This window comes from Zingiber officinale, chromosome 4A, assembly GCF_018446385.1.
Source record: "Zingiber officinale cultivar Zhangliang chromosome 4A, Zo_v1.1, whole genome shotgun sequence".
NCBI lineage: Eukaryota > Viridiplantae > Streptophyta > Magnoliopsida > Zingiberales > Zingiberaceae > Zingiber > Zingiber officinale.
In genome coordinates, this window is record NC_055992.1 from 30,285,395 (window position 1) to 30,301,552 (window position 16,158).

Below are 16,158 nucleotides of genomic sequence, written 5' to 3' on the forward strand. Positions count from 1 at the left end.
TATCGGCACTAGAGGTGTGATGAAGCAAGAGATGGTAGTGTTGGTGTCGGGGAAAAGAAAGAAAATGAGTAGGAGATGGAGATGTGCTAAAGGAGGATGCTAGAGAAGAGGAATATGAGTAGAAGTAGGAGTTGGAGGAGTGTGAAAGGAGAAGGTGGTGTCTGGTATTGAAGAGAAAGGAGAGAATGAAGAAGTTCGGTGTCAAAGGAAGAGAAAGAAAAGGAGCAGGAGATTGGAAGCGTACTTGGAGTGTAACAGGTGTTGATGTCTTGGGTTCTAATTTCAACATGGATGAGGACCTGAGGAAGAAGTTAGGTTTCATTATGGAGAAGGATACGAAGGAAGACGAATGGTGTGTTGAGACTCGCTGAGGCTTAGACGCCAATGACAAAGGTCATGAATGCTCATTGTCAGTATCATGGATCTCATGTATTGGTTGACAAGTAGAACTAAAAGTTTTACCTATACTAATCAACACAGCTTGAGATTTTAAACATTGTTTTAAACTACTAATTGTGGTACTAATCTTGGCATGCTTCAAATCATGCCTAAAAGTGTACGTTATGGTTCAGAACTTTCTAAGTTATGGTTCAGAACTGAAATTCTAGCATGAACGATACTTTAAACCTTGGAGCATGCAAATATATATGATATCAACATAATAGTATAAAATTTTACTAAATTGTAAATTTTAGGATAAGTAGCAGAGCGAGTATATTTATAAAAAGTTAAAGGGTATTTGTTACAACAACATCAATTAATAATAGAAAATGAAAGGTTTGTGATGCCCTTCTAAAAAAAAAAAGGGGCAGCCCGGCGCACGAAGCTCCCGCCATGCGGGGTCCCGGGGAAGGATCCATTGTACGCAGCCTTACCTTGCTTTTTGCAAAAGGTTGTTTCCAGGATTCGAACCCGTGACCTTTTGGTCATATGGCAACAACTTTACCATTACGCTAAGGCTCCCTTTCAGGAAGCATATGATACAAGGATTCCTTAGATGTGTCTATGTGAGATTCTAACAATGTCCTTGAGTTTTGTTATGGTTGCATAAAATGCCAGATTTATCAATTCAAACAAATTCAAACTACAAAGGTTATATTGCTATGTTACTGAATTTTCCATATTGTGCTTAAAAAATTATGTATCAGACGAATTATCAGATAAACCTATTTGAGAGTCCCATTAATGAATCGAAATTGTAGTGTCCAGTGTATTCCAGATAAATTAAGTTGGTTGCCTATTATACACAATTCATCCATCCTATTCCTACCTAATTTCACACATGAAGGAAATTGCTCAAACATTAAAAACAAGGAATCATGGAAGTAGATGAATTTAATAGATTGTAATCTCCAAATTTGCCAGAATCTATATCACAATCCAAATAGCACAAACCTGTGATAGTGCTTCTTGTTCAGAGGATGGCATTTTCTTGAGAGCTAACTGTGCAGCATCTGTAAGCTGAACAAGTGAAGAAACTTTTTCTTGAGTCACAAAATCAGTGACAGGAGTACCCTTTAAAGTATTAATGCAAAACAACTAACCTGGAGTGCCTTGACACGATCCCAAAGCGGAGGCAGGTCATTTAAAATGCCCTTCAATAATATTTCAGGAGGCTTTGCATGTTTGAAAAAGGAGTGCTTCAACAACTTTTCTACAGTTGGTCTCTTTGTTTGATCTTTCACCAAGCACATTGCTATCATCTCTTTAAAGGACTGATAACAACTGATTGCCATTCATTAGAAGAATTGCCGATTTAAGTTGCAAAACTAGTCATTTTCAAAATTCATAAAGTTGGCGCATTCATATGTGTGCATGATCAAAAGGGGCCTTTAGTACCTTTGAAAATTTCTTATCACGATCATAATCAAGTCCAGGAGGTGCATTTTGGAGAGTCATCAGGAGAACCTAGAGTATGAATCACAGCTTCAACAAATGTATCAGAGGTATTTGAACAAATTAATGCATCACAGCCACCTGAGTTGTGCTTTGGGTGGCCTATGTTTGTATTCAAATCCACATACCAAATGCAAATGACCTATGACTGAACAGTAATGAACACTGAGTGTCCTGAAGCTAAATGTTAAAACCACAACTTTAAATGCCATGTTATTTGAACCAGAATGACTAAAGGATCTCATTCCATCAGTCAACCAAAACCAGTATAAATCAGGAACCAATCTACAGCTCTGAGACTATAACAGAAGTTCCTCTTAAGCCAGATCAAAGGTGGCTTCAATGCACAGCAACGAGCAGATCGAAGGCGAGTGTAAATACTTAAACAAGACTTCGAGATATGACAACAGTACATCAAAGGAGGCAAAAGTAAGCAGATCAAAGGTGAGATTGAACCCTCAAACACAAAGGTGGTATGCAATCACAGAAACAGCAACAGGTGGAACATTGCAGCAGGTAAGCAGTGTGTTTGTGTGAGTACATCAAGAGTATCTCAAGTTTCTTTAGAAGTAGAAAAAAATTTGCAGAGTACAATCCTGGATCAGAACGAAACTTGAAACCCTGTTTTAAACCATTTGTGTTTTACAACTAAAACCACATAGCATTTTCTTAGTTGTAGCAAGGGGATTCACCAGATCATGACTACTTTCAAATGCAATTTTATGTAAAGAGTTGAAACTTCTTTTCCCAACATGATTGATAGTGTTTATAGAGGTCAAATAAATGCATATAAAATTAAATTAAAAATAGATCCTTTTCATAAATAAAGCAATACATTAAATGTTATTGTCTATTTGTCTTTCTACTTAGTAAAAAAAATAAATTTATTTCTACTATTATTATTTCCAGCAAAAAAATTTTTGTGTTAAGCAACAAAATTATTATACATCCTGTAGAAGATATTCAACTAATTGTTTGTTTGTTTAAGCAATACTACAAATTTTTGCTCTCAAATATTCTCCTCTCCGATGATCATCATTAAAGCATGAAGATATTAATTGTGTTACCAAGTGATTTAAGAGTGAAACCCAAGTTATTGCACGGTGGCAAAGGAAGGCTCGTGATTCATCGAAAAAGCACATACAATTATCATAAGATTCCTTGACTAAGGTGGAAAGACTGCTTATTCAAACATAAACGGCCATAGCAATTCGATTTACTGTTCTACATCACACTTTGTTATGCATCATATTCGCCATTTACAGACACTCCACCCTTGACACAACACTCTAACCCCCTCACCAACTACTTGATTTTTTTGTCATCAACTTACAATCGCAACAATAAAAGAAGAAAGATTCTAGACCAATTTAATTAGTTTGAGTCAACTTGTCATCAATGAAGGAGAATAAAGAGAATTTTCTAGATTTAATTTGTTTATTTTATTGTAATAAAGAGATGGCAAATCCATAAGTATTAGCATAGTCAATACTCTTGTTAAACCTTGCATTGTCCTATCCTATGAGGGGTTAAGGTATGAGCAAAAGCCACATGCACCCAATGCTCACAACATTACACCTCAACCTAACCTAGAGGTATAAGATGGCTCTAATACCATATTGAGAGGGAGGGGAGGCAAAAAGCTCAATCCAACGAATTGGTTTGTGTATTAGAAGGTGGTTACCATGCACTCACCAATGTAAGATAAGTTAGAACAAAAGAGCCGCTAGTCAAAAACTATTTAATCCAAGAATTTAATGCAGCTGAAAATGAATTCTTTCGAGTTACAGTGGAAACTACAAAAACGATTGTTTAGAAAGTAACAAACATAGGAAATAAGAAATGTTAGCACAATGGAAAGATAGAAAAGTTAGTGCAATGTAAAAGAACAAGTGTAGCGAGACAAAAAGGCACAGGTATCTACATGGTTTGGAACCCAAGTTAATACTCCACAACCTATAGATTTGTTAGGCAAGTTGCCTCTTGAAAAAAACTCACAGTAACGAATATTGTAAAGCTTGAAGGTAAACGCCTTAAGCTAAAAAAAATGAAATGAACGACAACATTAATGATAAAAGAAAACTAACTACCTAAACTAAACGATAGTAAAGAAATAGCAATGAAGAGCTGAGAATCACAGTATCTTGTTTTAGATGTAGCACTACTTGTTGTTTTCAAGTTCTTGGCTCAATTTTGAAGAGTGAAGCCCAGTCACTATCACTCAACTAACTCATCCTATCAATCGATTGATCCACTATTCTTGGAACATTATCCGCAGCGACCATTGTCTGACCATCTTCAGTCAACTCATTCTTTGTCACAAGTTTCATTCAACTCAACTGCTTTTCTATTGACTAAACTAGATCATACTTCAACACAATCCACTAGATCAAGTTTGGTTCACTTGGATTTTATCAGATTCTTCCACTAATAATTATCAATTGACTAATCTAAATCGACTAGTGTCAGTTTCCTTGGATCATAACCATTTCCTCATATGACTGTGGCATCGACTATTTGCACTATTAGTTGACTAATCTAGATATAAATCTATCATTAACCAAATCTTCTGAAGATTGTTCCACCAATCAGCTCTTCCATCATTAATCAACTACAGGTATAAATGTTCACTTTTTCAAACCATATCATGTATAAGAATTACAATAATCTTAATCATCAATAAAAATCTTCAAAGTTGACTCCCTTGTCAACTAGGTGAATTAATCAACTAGACAAATACGTCAACTAAAAATTACTATCAGTGAACTCCTTACTGACTTTAACTTTGAAATAGTTCACCTTAGTGAACTAATCTAGATATAAATCTATCATTGACCAAATCTTCTGATGATTGTTCCACCAGTCAGCTCTTCCCTCATCAATCAACTACAGGTATAAATGTTCATTTTTTCAAACCATATCATGTCTAAGAATTACAATAATCTGAATCATCAATAAAAATCTTCGGTCACTAGTTGACTCCCTAGTCGACTAGGCGAATTAGTCAACTAGACAAATAAGTCTAACCAAAAAGTTACTATCAGTGGACTTCTTACTAACTTTGGCCTTGAAATAGCTCACCTTAGTTAAGTAATTCGCTTAAGTAATAAAATTACCCACACCTAAATATAGGCCTATGTTTTGCCGCCCTCGACTTATCAATCGCCCTCGACCTACCTAGACTTCTCATTTGTCAAGAGGTTTTGCCGCTAGATAGAATAACTAATGATATGATAGCATAACTCATGATTTAAAATTTCAAGCTGTGTCGGGCGAAACAGGCAAAATTTGTTATTTCGCTCACCACCCGACACCATTGGTCACTCAGGATCGCAGCGATCTCCTCAAGGTTGCAGAGGCGCACGACCACGCGGAGATCAACGACGATGGCCACAGGCGCATTTTTTCCTTTTTTAAAAAAAAACATATTTTATTTTGTATTTTTTTAGCGCATGGCCACCTCCAAGACCCGCGGAGATCCATGGTGACCTCCGCAGATGCATTTTTTTCTCTTTTTTAAAAAATATTTAATTTTTAATTTTTGTATTATTAATTTTTTAAATATTTAGATTGAAATTTTTAATTTTAATTAAATATTTATATTTAAAAAGTACTAAAACTATATCAACGCAACACGATATGATACCGAAACCGTCTTGTTTTTCATGAACTGAAACTCCGAAAATAGATCAAAATTTTAAACCATGGCATAACTAGTTTTTTCATAAAAGTTTTAGCTTTTTTAGACTTGAAAGAGATGACTTGAGGGCATAATGATCTCTCCTATTGAGATTGTATTTATAATAATTTACAACATAATTACAGCTCAATGATTTACAGCAATTAAGAATAATTAAAGCTAATTCAAGCTAATTAATGCTAATTAAAGCTAATTAAAGCTTGCTAAAAATAATCAAGACAGCTAGCTAGCATAATTTACACCTCAGAGCTTTCCTAAATAATCTATATTCTCGACACTCCCCCTCAAGCTGGTTTAAAGATATCTTCCATACCCAGCTTGCTTACTAAACATTCAAACTGTCTCTTGTGTAGCCCTTTTGTAAGTAGATCAGCAACCTGTTCAATGGTGGGAATATAGTCCACACTAATCACATGATTGTCTATTTTTTCTTTGATGAAGTGCTTGTCGACTTCCACATGCTTTGTGCGATCATGAAGTACTGGATTGTGTGCAATTGAAATTGCTGCTCTGTTGTCACAGTGCATCTTTATTGGAGCCAACTCTGATATCTTCAATTCCAATAATAGTCTCTTGATCCACAAAACTTCACATATTCCATGAGCTAAGGCTATAAACTCAGCCTCTGCGCTGCTTCGAGCTACCACATTTTGTTTCTTGCTACGCCAAGTGACCAAATTACCACCCACAAACGAGCAATATCCCGAAGTAGACCTTCTATTAGTTAGACTTCCTGCCCAGTCAGCGTCAATGTAAGCTTCAACTTGTAGATGTCCCCGGATTTTAAACAGAAGTCCTTTACCGGGTGTTCTCTTTAGATACCTTAGGATCCGATACAAAGCATCGAAGTGTTCAGACCCAGGCAAGTGCATGAATTGGCTAACTACACTTACGGGAAATGTTATATCAGGCCAAGTGTGTGATAGATAAATCAGTCTCCCGACAAGTCTTTGATATCGCTCCCTTTCCTTTACTGATTCTGTCGCTGCTAGTTATAGTTTGACGTAAGGCTCCATAGGCGTTACATCCCAGCATACCAGTTTCGGTCAGCAAGTCAAGGACATATTTTCGTTGGTTGACAAATATACCTTCTTTGGACCTTGCAAACTCCATGCCAAGAAAGTATTTTAACACTCCCAAGTCCTTGATTTCAAATTCTTTTGCAAGTTTTCCTTTAAGTTCTTCAAATTCCTTGTAGTCACTCCCTGTTAGGATAATATCATCAACATATACAATAAGCACAGCTGTTTTACCTTCCTTTGAGTGTTTGTAAAACATGGTGTGATCAGCTTGACTTTGAACATAACCAAGTCACTTCACAGCTTTGCCAAAGCGTTCAAACCATGCCCTTGGGGATTACTTTAGACCATACAAGGCCTTCTTCAGTTTACACACCTTTCCGACTCCGAACTTTCTTTCAAAACCCGGAGGGAGGCTCATAAGTACTTCTTCATCTAGATCTCCATTTAGGAAGGCATTTTTAACATCCAACTGATATAAGGGCCATTTGAGATTGACCGCAAGTGACAGAAGAACTCGAATTGAGTTGATTTTTGTGACAGGAGCAAATGTTTCCTAGTAATATATTCCATATGTCTGCGTAAAGTCTTTTGCTACAAGCCTTGCCTTATATCTCTCTACACTCCCATCTGGTTTACTCTTTATAGTGAAGAGTCATCTGCACCCTACTATCTTTTGATCCTTAGGTGCTTCAACAATTTCCCAAGTACCATTTTTTTGTAAGGCATTCATTTCTTCAAACACTGCTAATCTCCAATCCTTGTCCTCCAATGCTTCCTGAATGTTTCTAGGTACAACAAGTTTTGAAATATTAATAGTAAATGCCTTATGTGATTCGGATAAATGGTCATGGGTTATGTATCTGGCAATGGGATGTTTGGTACAGGTTCGGGTACCTTTCGAAAAGCAATGGGGAGGTCAAGGTTGTCAAGGTCATTTTCTTGCGGAACAATTGAGGTTGGACTAGTAGACTCAAGAATAATAGGTAAAGTGGAGTTTTCATGTGAGTTAGGGGAAAAAGAGGTACCTGGAGTATTCAGTGTTCCTTCGCCCGGGGCTTCCAATGAGGCTTGTGCTGTAATGGTTAATTCATCTCTACTTCTTCCAAGGACATTTCTCCTAGAATAAACCAAAGGTTCAAGGATATTTCGGTTTTTTTCCATTCGAAGTATTTCCTTTTCTGATAGACCAATTTCATGGTTGACAATTATGGGTTCGGACTCCCCATTATTTTCATTTTGAGATTTTTGAGGTTGGTCAATAACCAAATTTGGAAGAGTTCTAGTTATCTCCCAAAAATTTGGTTCCCTTAGATTCTCCCCCTGAATCAAATTTTTGGTAAAATATGGTTTGGTTTCCATGAAAGTGGCATCCATTGTTACAAAGAACCGTTTTTTTAGAGGATAAAAAAATTTGTTGCCTTTCCGATTTGCAGCATAGCCTATAAAAACACATTTTTCTACCCTAGGATCTAATTTTGACCGTGATCTCTTAGGTATGTGTACATAAGCAGTGCAACCAAATACTTTAAGGGGTAAATCAGAATTGATGCGAGATTCAGGGAAGTATTTTTTCAGACATTGCAACGGCGTGATGTAGTTTAAAACTATAGTAGGCATCCTATTAATTAAATAAGTTGCTGTTAGAATTGCATCTCCCCACAAGTACTTTGGAATATTCATGTAAAACATTATGGCCCTAGCAACTTCAAGTAAGTGCCTATTTTTTCTTTCAGAGACTCCATTTTGTTCTGGAGTATCAGGACAGGTTGATTGATGTAAGATATCTTTTGTCCTCAAAAAAATTTCTACAGATTGATTGAAATATTCTATACCATTATCTGTTCTCAAAATACTTATTTTTGTTTGAAATTGGTTTTCAATCAAATTGTAGAATTCTTTAAAAATTTTCTCAACCTCATTCTTGTTTCTCATCAAAAATACCCAACAGAGTCGAGTATGGTCATCGGTAAAGCTTACAAACCATTTTTGTCCTGATGATGTAGTTACCTTTGAGGGTCCCCACACATCACTGTGGAATAAGTAAAAAGGTTTTGATTCAAGGTAAGGTCTAGAGACATATGTTTTACGAGGACTTTTTGTAAGAATACAACTTTCGCATTGAAAATCTAAGGGGTTCATATTTTTAAACAAATCAGGGAATAAATGTTTCATATATGAAAAACTAGGGTGACCTAAACGGCAATGCCAAACCATTATTTGATCATAAACAGAAAGAGAACTAATACTACTAAGTCCTTGCACAATTTCCTTACTAGGCAAAATGTCCTCAAAGTAGTAAAGACCATTCACCATTTTAGCACTGCCAATCGTCTTCCCCGAGCTCCGGTCCTGAAAGATACAATGAGAGTCACAAAAAACTACATGACAGTTAGAGTCTTTGGATAATTTACTAACTGAAAGAAGATTGCCTATAAGTTTAGGTACATAGAGAACAGACTTAAGATCTATATTCTCAGAAATTTGGACTGAACCTTTTCCGGCAATAGGTGAAAAACTTCCATCTGCAATCTTAACCTTTTTATTTTCAGGCCAGGGTGAGTATAATTTTAACAATTTCAAGAAATTGGTCATATGATCAGATGCTCCAGAATCAATTATCCATGGAGTAGAAATTCCGAAACCACATGGAAAGGCAATTATTTCGTTACCTGTATGCGCCACAGAAACATTAGGAGTACTGGATGATGGGTTTGAAGTCAACAGTGCTAGAAGTTGCTCCAGATGCTCTTTTGTGATGGTGCTGGCAGTAGTCATTGCCTCATTCGCAGTGGAAAAGATACGTCCATTTTTCTCACCTGATTTGCTTTTAAGGTTGGCAGGTTTGCCATGAATTTTCCAGCAGGTTTCTCGGGTGTGACGTGACTTGTTGCAAAAGTCGCACCACAAAACTGACTTTTCTTTCTTCTGGTTTACATAGATTGGCAGTGCCTCTGCGTATGTTTGAGCCTGTAGAGGTAAGGGTTGAACCTTCAATGATAGTCGTAGGTCCTTTTTTGCCAAGCATAACATTCCTCCGGCTCTCCTCCCTTCTAACTTCGGAGAAGACTTCACCGAGGGATGGTAGTGGTCTCCTACCAATGATTCTTCCTCTTACCTCATTGAACTCAACATTGAGGCCAGCCAAAAATTTGAAGATACGACTGTCTTCCACTGTTTTCTTGTGGTACTGTCCATCTTCAACATTCTTCCACTCATATGCATCAAAAAGATCAAGGTCCTGCCAGATCCTCTTCAAGGAGTTGAAATACTTGGTGACCGGTTCTTCTCCTTGCCGCAATTCACCAAGTTTGAGAGTCAACTCAAAGATTTGGGACCGATTCCCCAAATCAGAGTACATCTGATTTATGTTTTCCCATAATTCATATGTCGTAGGGAAACACATATAATTTGCGCCAATCTCCTCTTCCATGGAATTTACAAGCCATGTCATTACCATGGAATTTTCGGCATTCCATGTAGCATACATTGGGTCTTTTTCCAATGGAGTTTTCTTTTCACCCGTTAAATAACCCATCATTCCTCGGCCCCGAATATACATTTTCACTGATTGCGACCATCGTAAGAAGTTGTCACCGTTCAGCTTGATGGTGGTTATCTGGGCGGGATGTGAGGAGGACTGAGGAATGGTGGTGGATTCGCTGGAGTGTTCAGACATGGCTTTGGCTTAAGAAATTTCTGGACAGGGAAGGATGGCTCTGATACCAACTTGAAAGAGATGACTTAAGGGCATAATGATCTCTCCTATTGAGATTGTATTTATAATAATTTACAACATAATTACAGCTCAATGATTTACAGCAATTAAGAATAATTAAAGCTAATTAAAGCTAATTAATGCTAATTAAAGCTAATTAAAGCTTGCTAAAAATAATCAAGACAGCTAGCTAGCATAATTTACACCTCAGAGCTTTCCTAAATAATCTATATTCTCGACATTTAGATAAATCTATTTAGAAAGCTACGTAAGAGTTTGTATTAGAAACGTCTATTATTTTATTTTATGAAAAATAAGTCATGTTATAAATCAATAAAAAGGGATTAGGATCTCATATATTAGAGAAACACATTAAGGATAATGTGTTAAATTTGTTAAAAAGATGAATGAGTTGAGCATTGTAATAATAACTACTTGGCCAGAATACTATACACCTACCCACCTATGTTAAATATCATGTTAAAGAGATATTTACCCATCTCTCGTATTATTCATGGATAGGAAAACTCCAATGATTACCTAAATTTTTTGTCCTTATTTATAAATAGTATAACTGTGATTTTCTCCTATAACATCTTTCCCATCTCTAGTTATTAAAGTTTCAAGTACGTCACCTCCTTATCACATCAATTTATCCAAGGATAGACAAACTCCAATGATTGCATAAATGTTATATTCTTATTTATCTTCCCAGTTATAACTTCCTGTATAAATTACTCATTAGAACCACATTAAAGATAATGTGTTAATTTTGTTAACAATGATGAGTTGAGCATTGTAATAATAACCATCAGGACAAAATACAACAATCATATATCTAGTATTTAACATAGACAAATTAAACCTTCATTGGAGGGTATTTTGAAAATGGAGCGTGGCCATGTGCCAATTCCAACGCAGTTATTCCAAATGACCAGATGTCAGCTCTGCAGATAGAAAGATATCAGTCAAGAAGAGCAGAAACCAAAATTGAAAATTTTAATAAGATATTATTTAGTATTCCCTATATCAACTAGGTATACTTTGGCAAGAGAGTTCTCTTTCTCATCTTTCATGGGGATATAATAAAATTCATGTCTTACTTATCTACAATCATCATTCCTGTGATTGCAAGGAATTTACCAGGATTTGTAACACCATATATGAACTAGGATTATAAAATGCACCTAGAAGATATGGTTTATAGTTTTCCTATGGTGAGTATTGAATATTACTATTATATCATGTAGACTAATTCATCACCAATATTATGCTAGGTCATGTTTAATATCTAAAATTTATTTGATATTTTATTGAATCAAGATTGTACATCTGATTGAAACTGAGACCTATATTTTCCCCTATAATTTTCATTAGCCCTTGTCACAAAGTATTAAAAAAACATGAATATCTTACAATTTTAGTGGTTATTTTCTAATGGTGATCCAAAAAAAATGTGGGTGTAATATTTCTTACCAATAATATATAACTTACACAATAATAGAAATTATTCTCCCAAATCATATAATTCTATTATATGATAAATAATTTCTCTACACATTCATATTAATCACATAATTTCTTAGAAATGATGTATTTCTCATATAAATAATTTTCTGGGGTTGCTTTTCCTGGAATAATTTTCCTAGAATTTTTAACTCATGTACCCTATGTAAAGTCCTGCTATAATTTTGACTGAGGTATTTGTTAGAGGTATTAAGTTAATAGGGTTATTATATAGTCGACTCATTGCATGAATAGTTTAGGTATGTCTAGAGTCATATAGATTAACTGGCTTAATAATAAATGCAAGGCAATAGAATATCCCTTGTCCCCAAACTTAACATGGGAATATCAATTCTGCCTCTCGTGAGAAATGTTTTTTTTCATGAGCCTTCTCGTAAATCTCCTATGCATCTCACAATCACTACTCATTCTCACAAGCCTCCCCTCATGAGGAGAGGCACCATCATCTCCTCACCCCTCCACCAGACACCAAGCAGCAAAAATCACTTCCATGAGGACATCAAGCAGTGGCCAACTCATTTCAATTGTTTGTCCAAACTCTGTTGCCTGTAAGGTCAATGCTGCCACACTCCATGATCTCTCCATCCTCCACGCTCAACTAGCTGCATTGTCACATATCCATGTGCTCAACCACTTCTGCAAGTGCAATAAAGAGGAATCACTGCCACCATTGTGTTGCTAACTCCTGCCCAGCAACGCTCCATCAAACCATCTTACCACGGCTAGCACCTGTCGCCATCAGACCTAAGATTCAGTTTTGGCTCACTTTGCCTGCGTTCTAAAAAATATTGTCTACCTCCACGTCTCATTGTACACATATAAGACAACATCATATGACAACCTCTGAACGCAGATGTTGAAAGAAGCTTGGTGATCTTCCTCAAGGTGAGTAACTCCAGCATTGGCTCCTCCTTCCTCTATAGATCTAGATCCATGGAAGCCTGCAGATCACCTCCTTTATAATCTACATGCACATTCGATGAGATTAGTACCTCCTAAGTGCATCAATTTCATAGAGTTAAGAATTTGGCCTCAAATTCCACTAAGGTTACCTTAAAATTTTGAGTTGCACTAAAATTTTAATTTATTAACCGAACAATACTTTAGTTAAGGTTTAAAATTTCGACCCGTGCCGAGGTTTCGGTCCTAGTTTCGGTATCGTATCGTGCCGTGCCAATACAGTTTCGGCATTTTTTTATTTATATATATAGTAATTATTAGATAAATATATTTATTGTGTATAATTTAAAAATAAGTTATACATTGATTTTATATAAGTTCTTCATTATTAAACAACTTAATATTGTTATAAAAAATAATTAATATAGTTTTTTTAAAAAAAAACAATTGATGCATAAATAACTCTAATTAAAATTGGTACATCATAATATAATATGTTAAATGGAAGCAATGATTCTTGTAATATTTACTTAGATAATCTTTATAGTTCTCCAATGTCCGGATTAAATAATCATAATTATATAAATTAATATAAAATTCTATTTTATATATAATAATCATATAAATTAACTATTTATTTATTTAATTAATTAATAATTTAAATAATATATATTTAAAATAGTAAAAAAATTAGAATATCAATTAAATATCAAATAGTAAAAAATATAAAATAATTAAAAAATATATAAGAATAAAAATTTGATTTATTAGAATTTTTATAAAAATTTTAAAATTTATTTTAGAATTTTAAAGATTTTTTTAGAATTTTTAAAATAGTAAAAATAAATTTAGAATATTATTTAATGAAATTTATTGTTTTTTAAAAATTTTTAAATATATTTTTTTATATTTTATTAGGATAATTTAATTAGAATTTGTGAAAGCCTCTTTAACATATCACAATTAAGTGGGAATGAGAATTGTTTTATTTCTGTAAGTTGCAAAATTAAATTTTGCACAGTAACCCGTGGCTTCGTCGAAGCCACGACTCACCCGCGACGCCGCGACTCAACCGCGACACCGCGACCCATCTGATGTCCCGCAGACGCCTTCGACGGCGCCGGAGGCGTCCGGCGACACCTCCGACGGCACCGGAGGCATCCGGCGGCGCCGGAAGCGTCCCATGACACTTTCGGCGCAGCCAAAAACGTCACGTCCCAACGCCTCCGTAGCCCCCGACCTTTTTACCGCCCCGCGACGCTTCCGGAGGCACGGGAAGATTCTGGCGACGCTGTCCATGCTGCCACGCGATGACGAGCGACGCACGACGCCGACGAAATCTTCCCTAGGTTGGTGACGGTTTCGGTGCGCGGGCGGAATGGTAAGTTTTGCCTGTTCCGCCCGGCACGGAACGAAATTTTGAAGCTTGACTTTAGTAGCATATTATGTCATGTTGATACGGTTTTGTCGAACAATTATGAATAACTTGTACAAAAATAAACAGTTGTTCATAGGAATAAGCAGCTATGAGTCGAGTAGGAATCCATTAAATTAAAGGATTTAATTAGAAAAATATCTTGAGGAATAATTAGGTGATGTTTGGTTGGTGGGTTTGGGAATGAAAGAATAGAATAATAGTAAAAGATAGTGTTAGAATTGTGGGTTTGGGAATGACAATTTGGGAATGATTTCCATATTTATGGGAATCAGCCAAACCCATATAACTAGATGAGTTTCATTATTTATTTCCATTCTCATTCCACCTTACTATCAAATGCATACTCATAGTCATTCCAGTCATTTAACCAAACACCACCTTAGTTTCCTATTCTCTCTTCTATTGTAATTTTGTCTATAATAATGGGTATTCTCATTCTGTAATGTGTGAATTTTTCCACATCAATTCTTTCCATATGGTATTAGAGTCTTAGCCTTCATTGCTAATTCTCTCTTTTTCCTTTCTACTTCTGTATTTCTTCATCATGGTCGATTCTCAAACAACTATTTCCAACAATCCTAGCCACTATGTCGGATAACTGTAGTTCAATCCAGAAAATTAGTGATTTGCAAAATATTCAAGCTTCCAATAGACTCAAAGGAAGAACTACTTAAAATGATCTCAGGTTGTTCGTGCGTACCTTAAAGGTAAAGAGAAACTTAGTCATATCTTTGGGACAAGACTTGCCAAGACTGATCTAGTTTTTGAGGAATAGGATGAAGAAGACTATGATTATGCCTTGGTTATGGGATTCTATGGAACTATCCATTATCACTATGTTTCTCTTTATTGCTAATGAAATTTGGGACTGCATTACCCGTACTTACTCAAAAGGTGGTAATACTGCCCAAGTTTATGAACTCAAAGTCAAAGCGGGTGCTACTAAGCAGGGAGATAAATCAATCACTAAATATGCCACGGTTTTGTAAAATCTGTGGCATGAACTGGATTACTACCAAGTAATTGAGATGCAATGTGGTGCAGATGTTGATATTTTGAAGAATTTTATTGAAGAGCATGTATATAATTTTTTGGTAAACTTATCCTGAATTTAATCCGGTCCGAATCCAAATCATTGGCAACGACAGCATACCGCCCCTAGCAAAGGTGATCTCTCTACTCCGAGCTAAGGAAAGTCAATGAAGTGTGATGCTTGAGCCCAAACCTATGGCTGGATCAGCCCTTGCTACCAAAACTGTTTCGCAGAAGAAAGATAAGTGTGGTGTGACTCTAATTAAAGACAATAAAGCCCATCTTTGGTGCAACTACGGTTAGAAACTGCGCCACACCAAAGAGACATGTTGGAAACTAATTGGTAAAGCATCAAGCCGAGAATGGGGAAGTCGTGGGGAGCAACACAAACCTCAGGCACACCTGATCGCGTAATCTCATACTGAAGATAGCTCAATCCTAGAAGGATTCAACAGTATAGAAATTGAGAAATTTCGAGGATTGTTAGATTCTCTTGATAAACCGTCTAGCACGTGCTATTTGACTCTCTCAGGTATACCCTCACTCTGTTTTTATATAAATACCTCAAACATTTTTTTTTGTAACTCATGGATAATAGACTTCGATGCCGCAGACCACATAACTCTCAATTCTCAAATTTTCCACACTTATAACCCCAGCCTAAGTAACAAAAAAATTATAGTAGCCAATAGACCTTTAGCAACTATTGCTGGTTTTGGAAATGTTCATCTTACCCCTAACTTTATCCTTAAAAACGTCTTCCATGTACCAAAATTGTCTACCAACCTTGTTTCCATTCAAAAATTAACTACTGAACTTCACTGTCTTGACATTTTTTTCTCTTCTTATTTTGTTTTCCAAGATCAAGACTTAGGGAGGAGGATTGGACTTGCTAAGGAACATAGTAGTCTTTATTACCTTGAATTCT

The 16,158-nt window shown here is 35.9% G+C and overlaps 1 protein-coding gene across 6 annotated transcripts in view; it reads right to left on the bottom strand.

Moving 5' to 3' along the window:
• Positions 1 to 16,158, bottom strand: part of LOC121969769 (serine/threonine-protein kinase OSR1-like) — a 77,565-nt gene that overhangs the window by 43,985 nt on the left and 17,422 nt on the right. For all 6 annotated transcript variants that reach the window (XR_006108644.1, XR_006108646.1, XR_006108645.1 and 3 more), the window contains exons 5-8: positions 11,199 to 11,280; positions 1,840 to 1,908; positions 1,545 to 1,715; positions 1,396 to 1,461 (exon numbers count right to left, since the gene is read on the bottom strand). Coding sequence is in view for 3 of the 6 variants with exons in the window: in XM_042520011.1 (XP_042375945.1) it covers positions 1,396 to 1,461; positions 1,545 to 1,715; positions 1,840 to 1,908; positions 11,199 to 11,280 (388 nt within the window). In the remaining 3 variants the exon portion in view is untranslated. The remainder of the gene's footprint in view (positions 1 to 1,395; positions 1,462 to 1,544; positions 1,716 to 1,839; positions 1,909 to 11,198; positions 11,281 to 16,158) is intronic.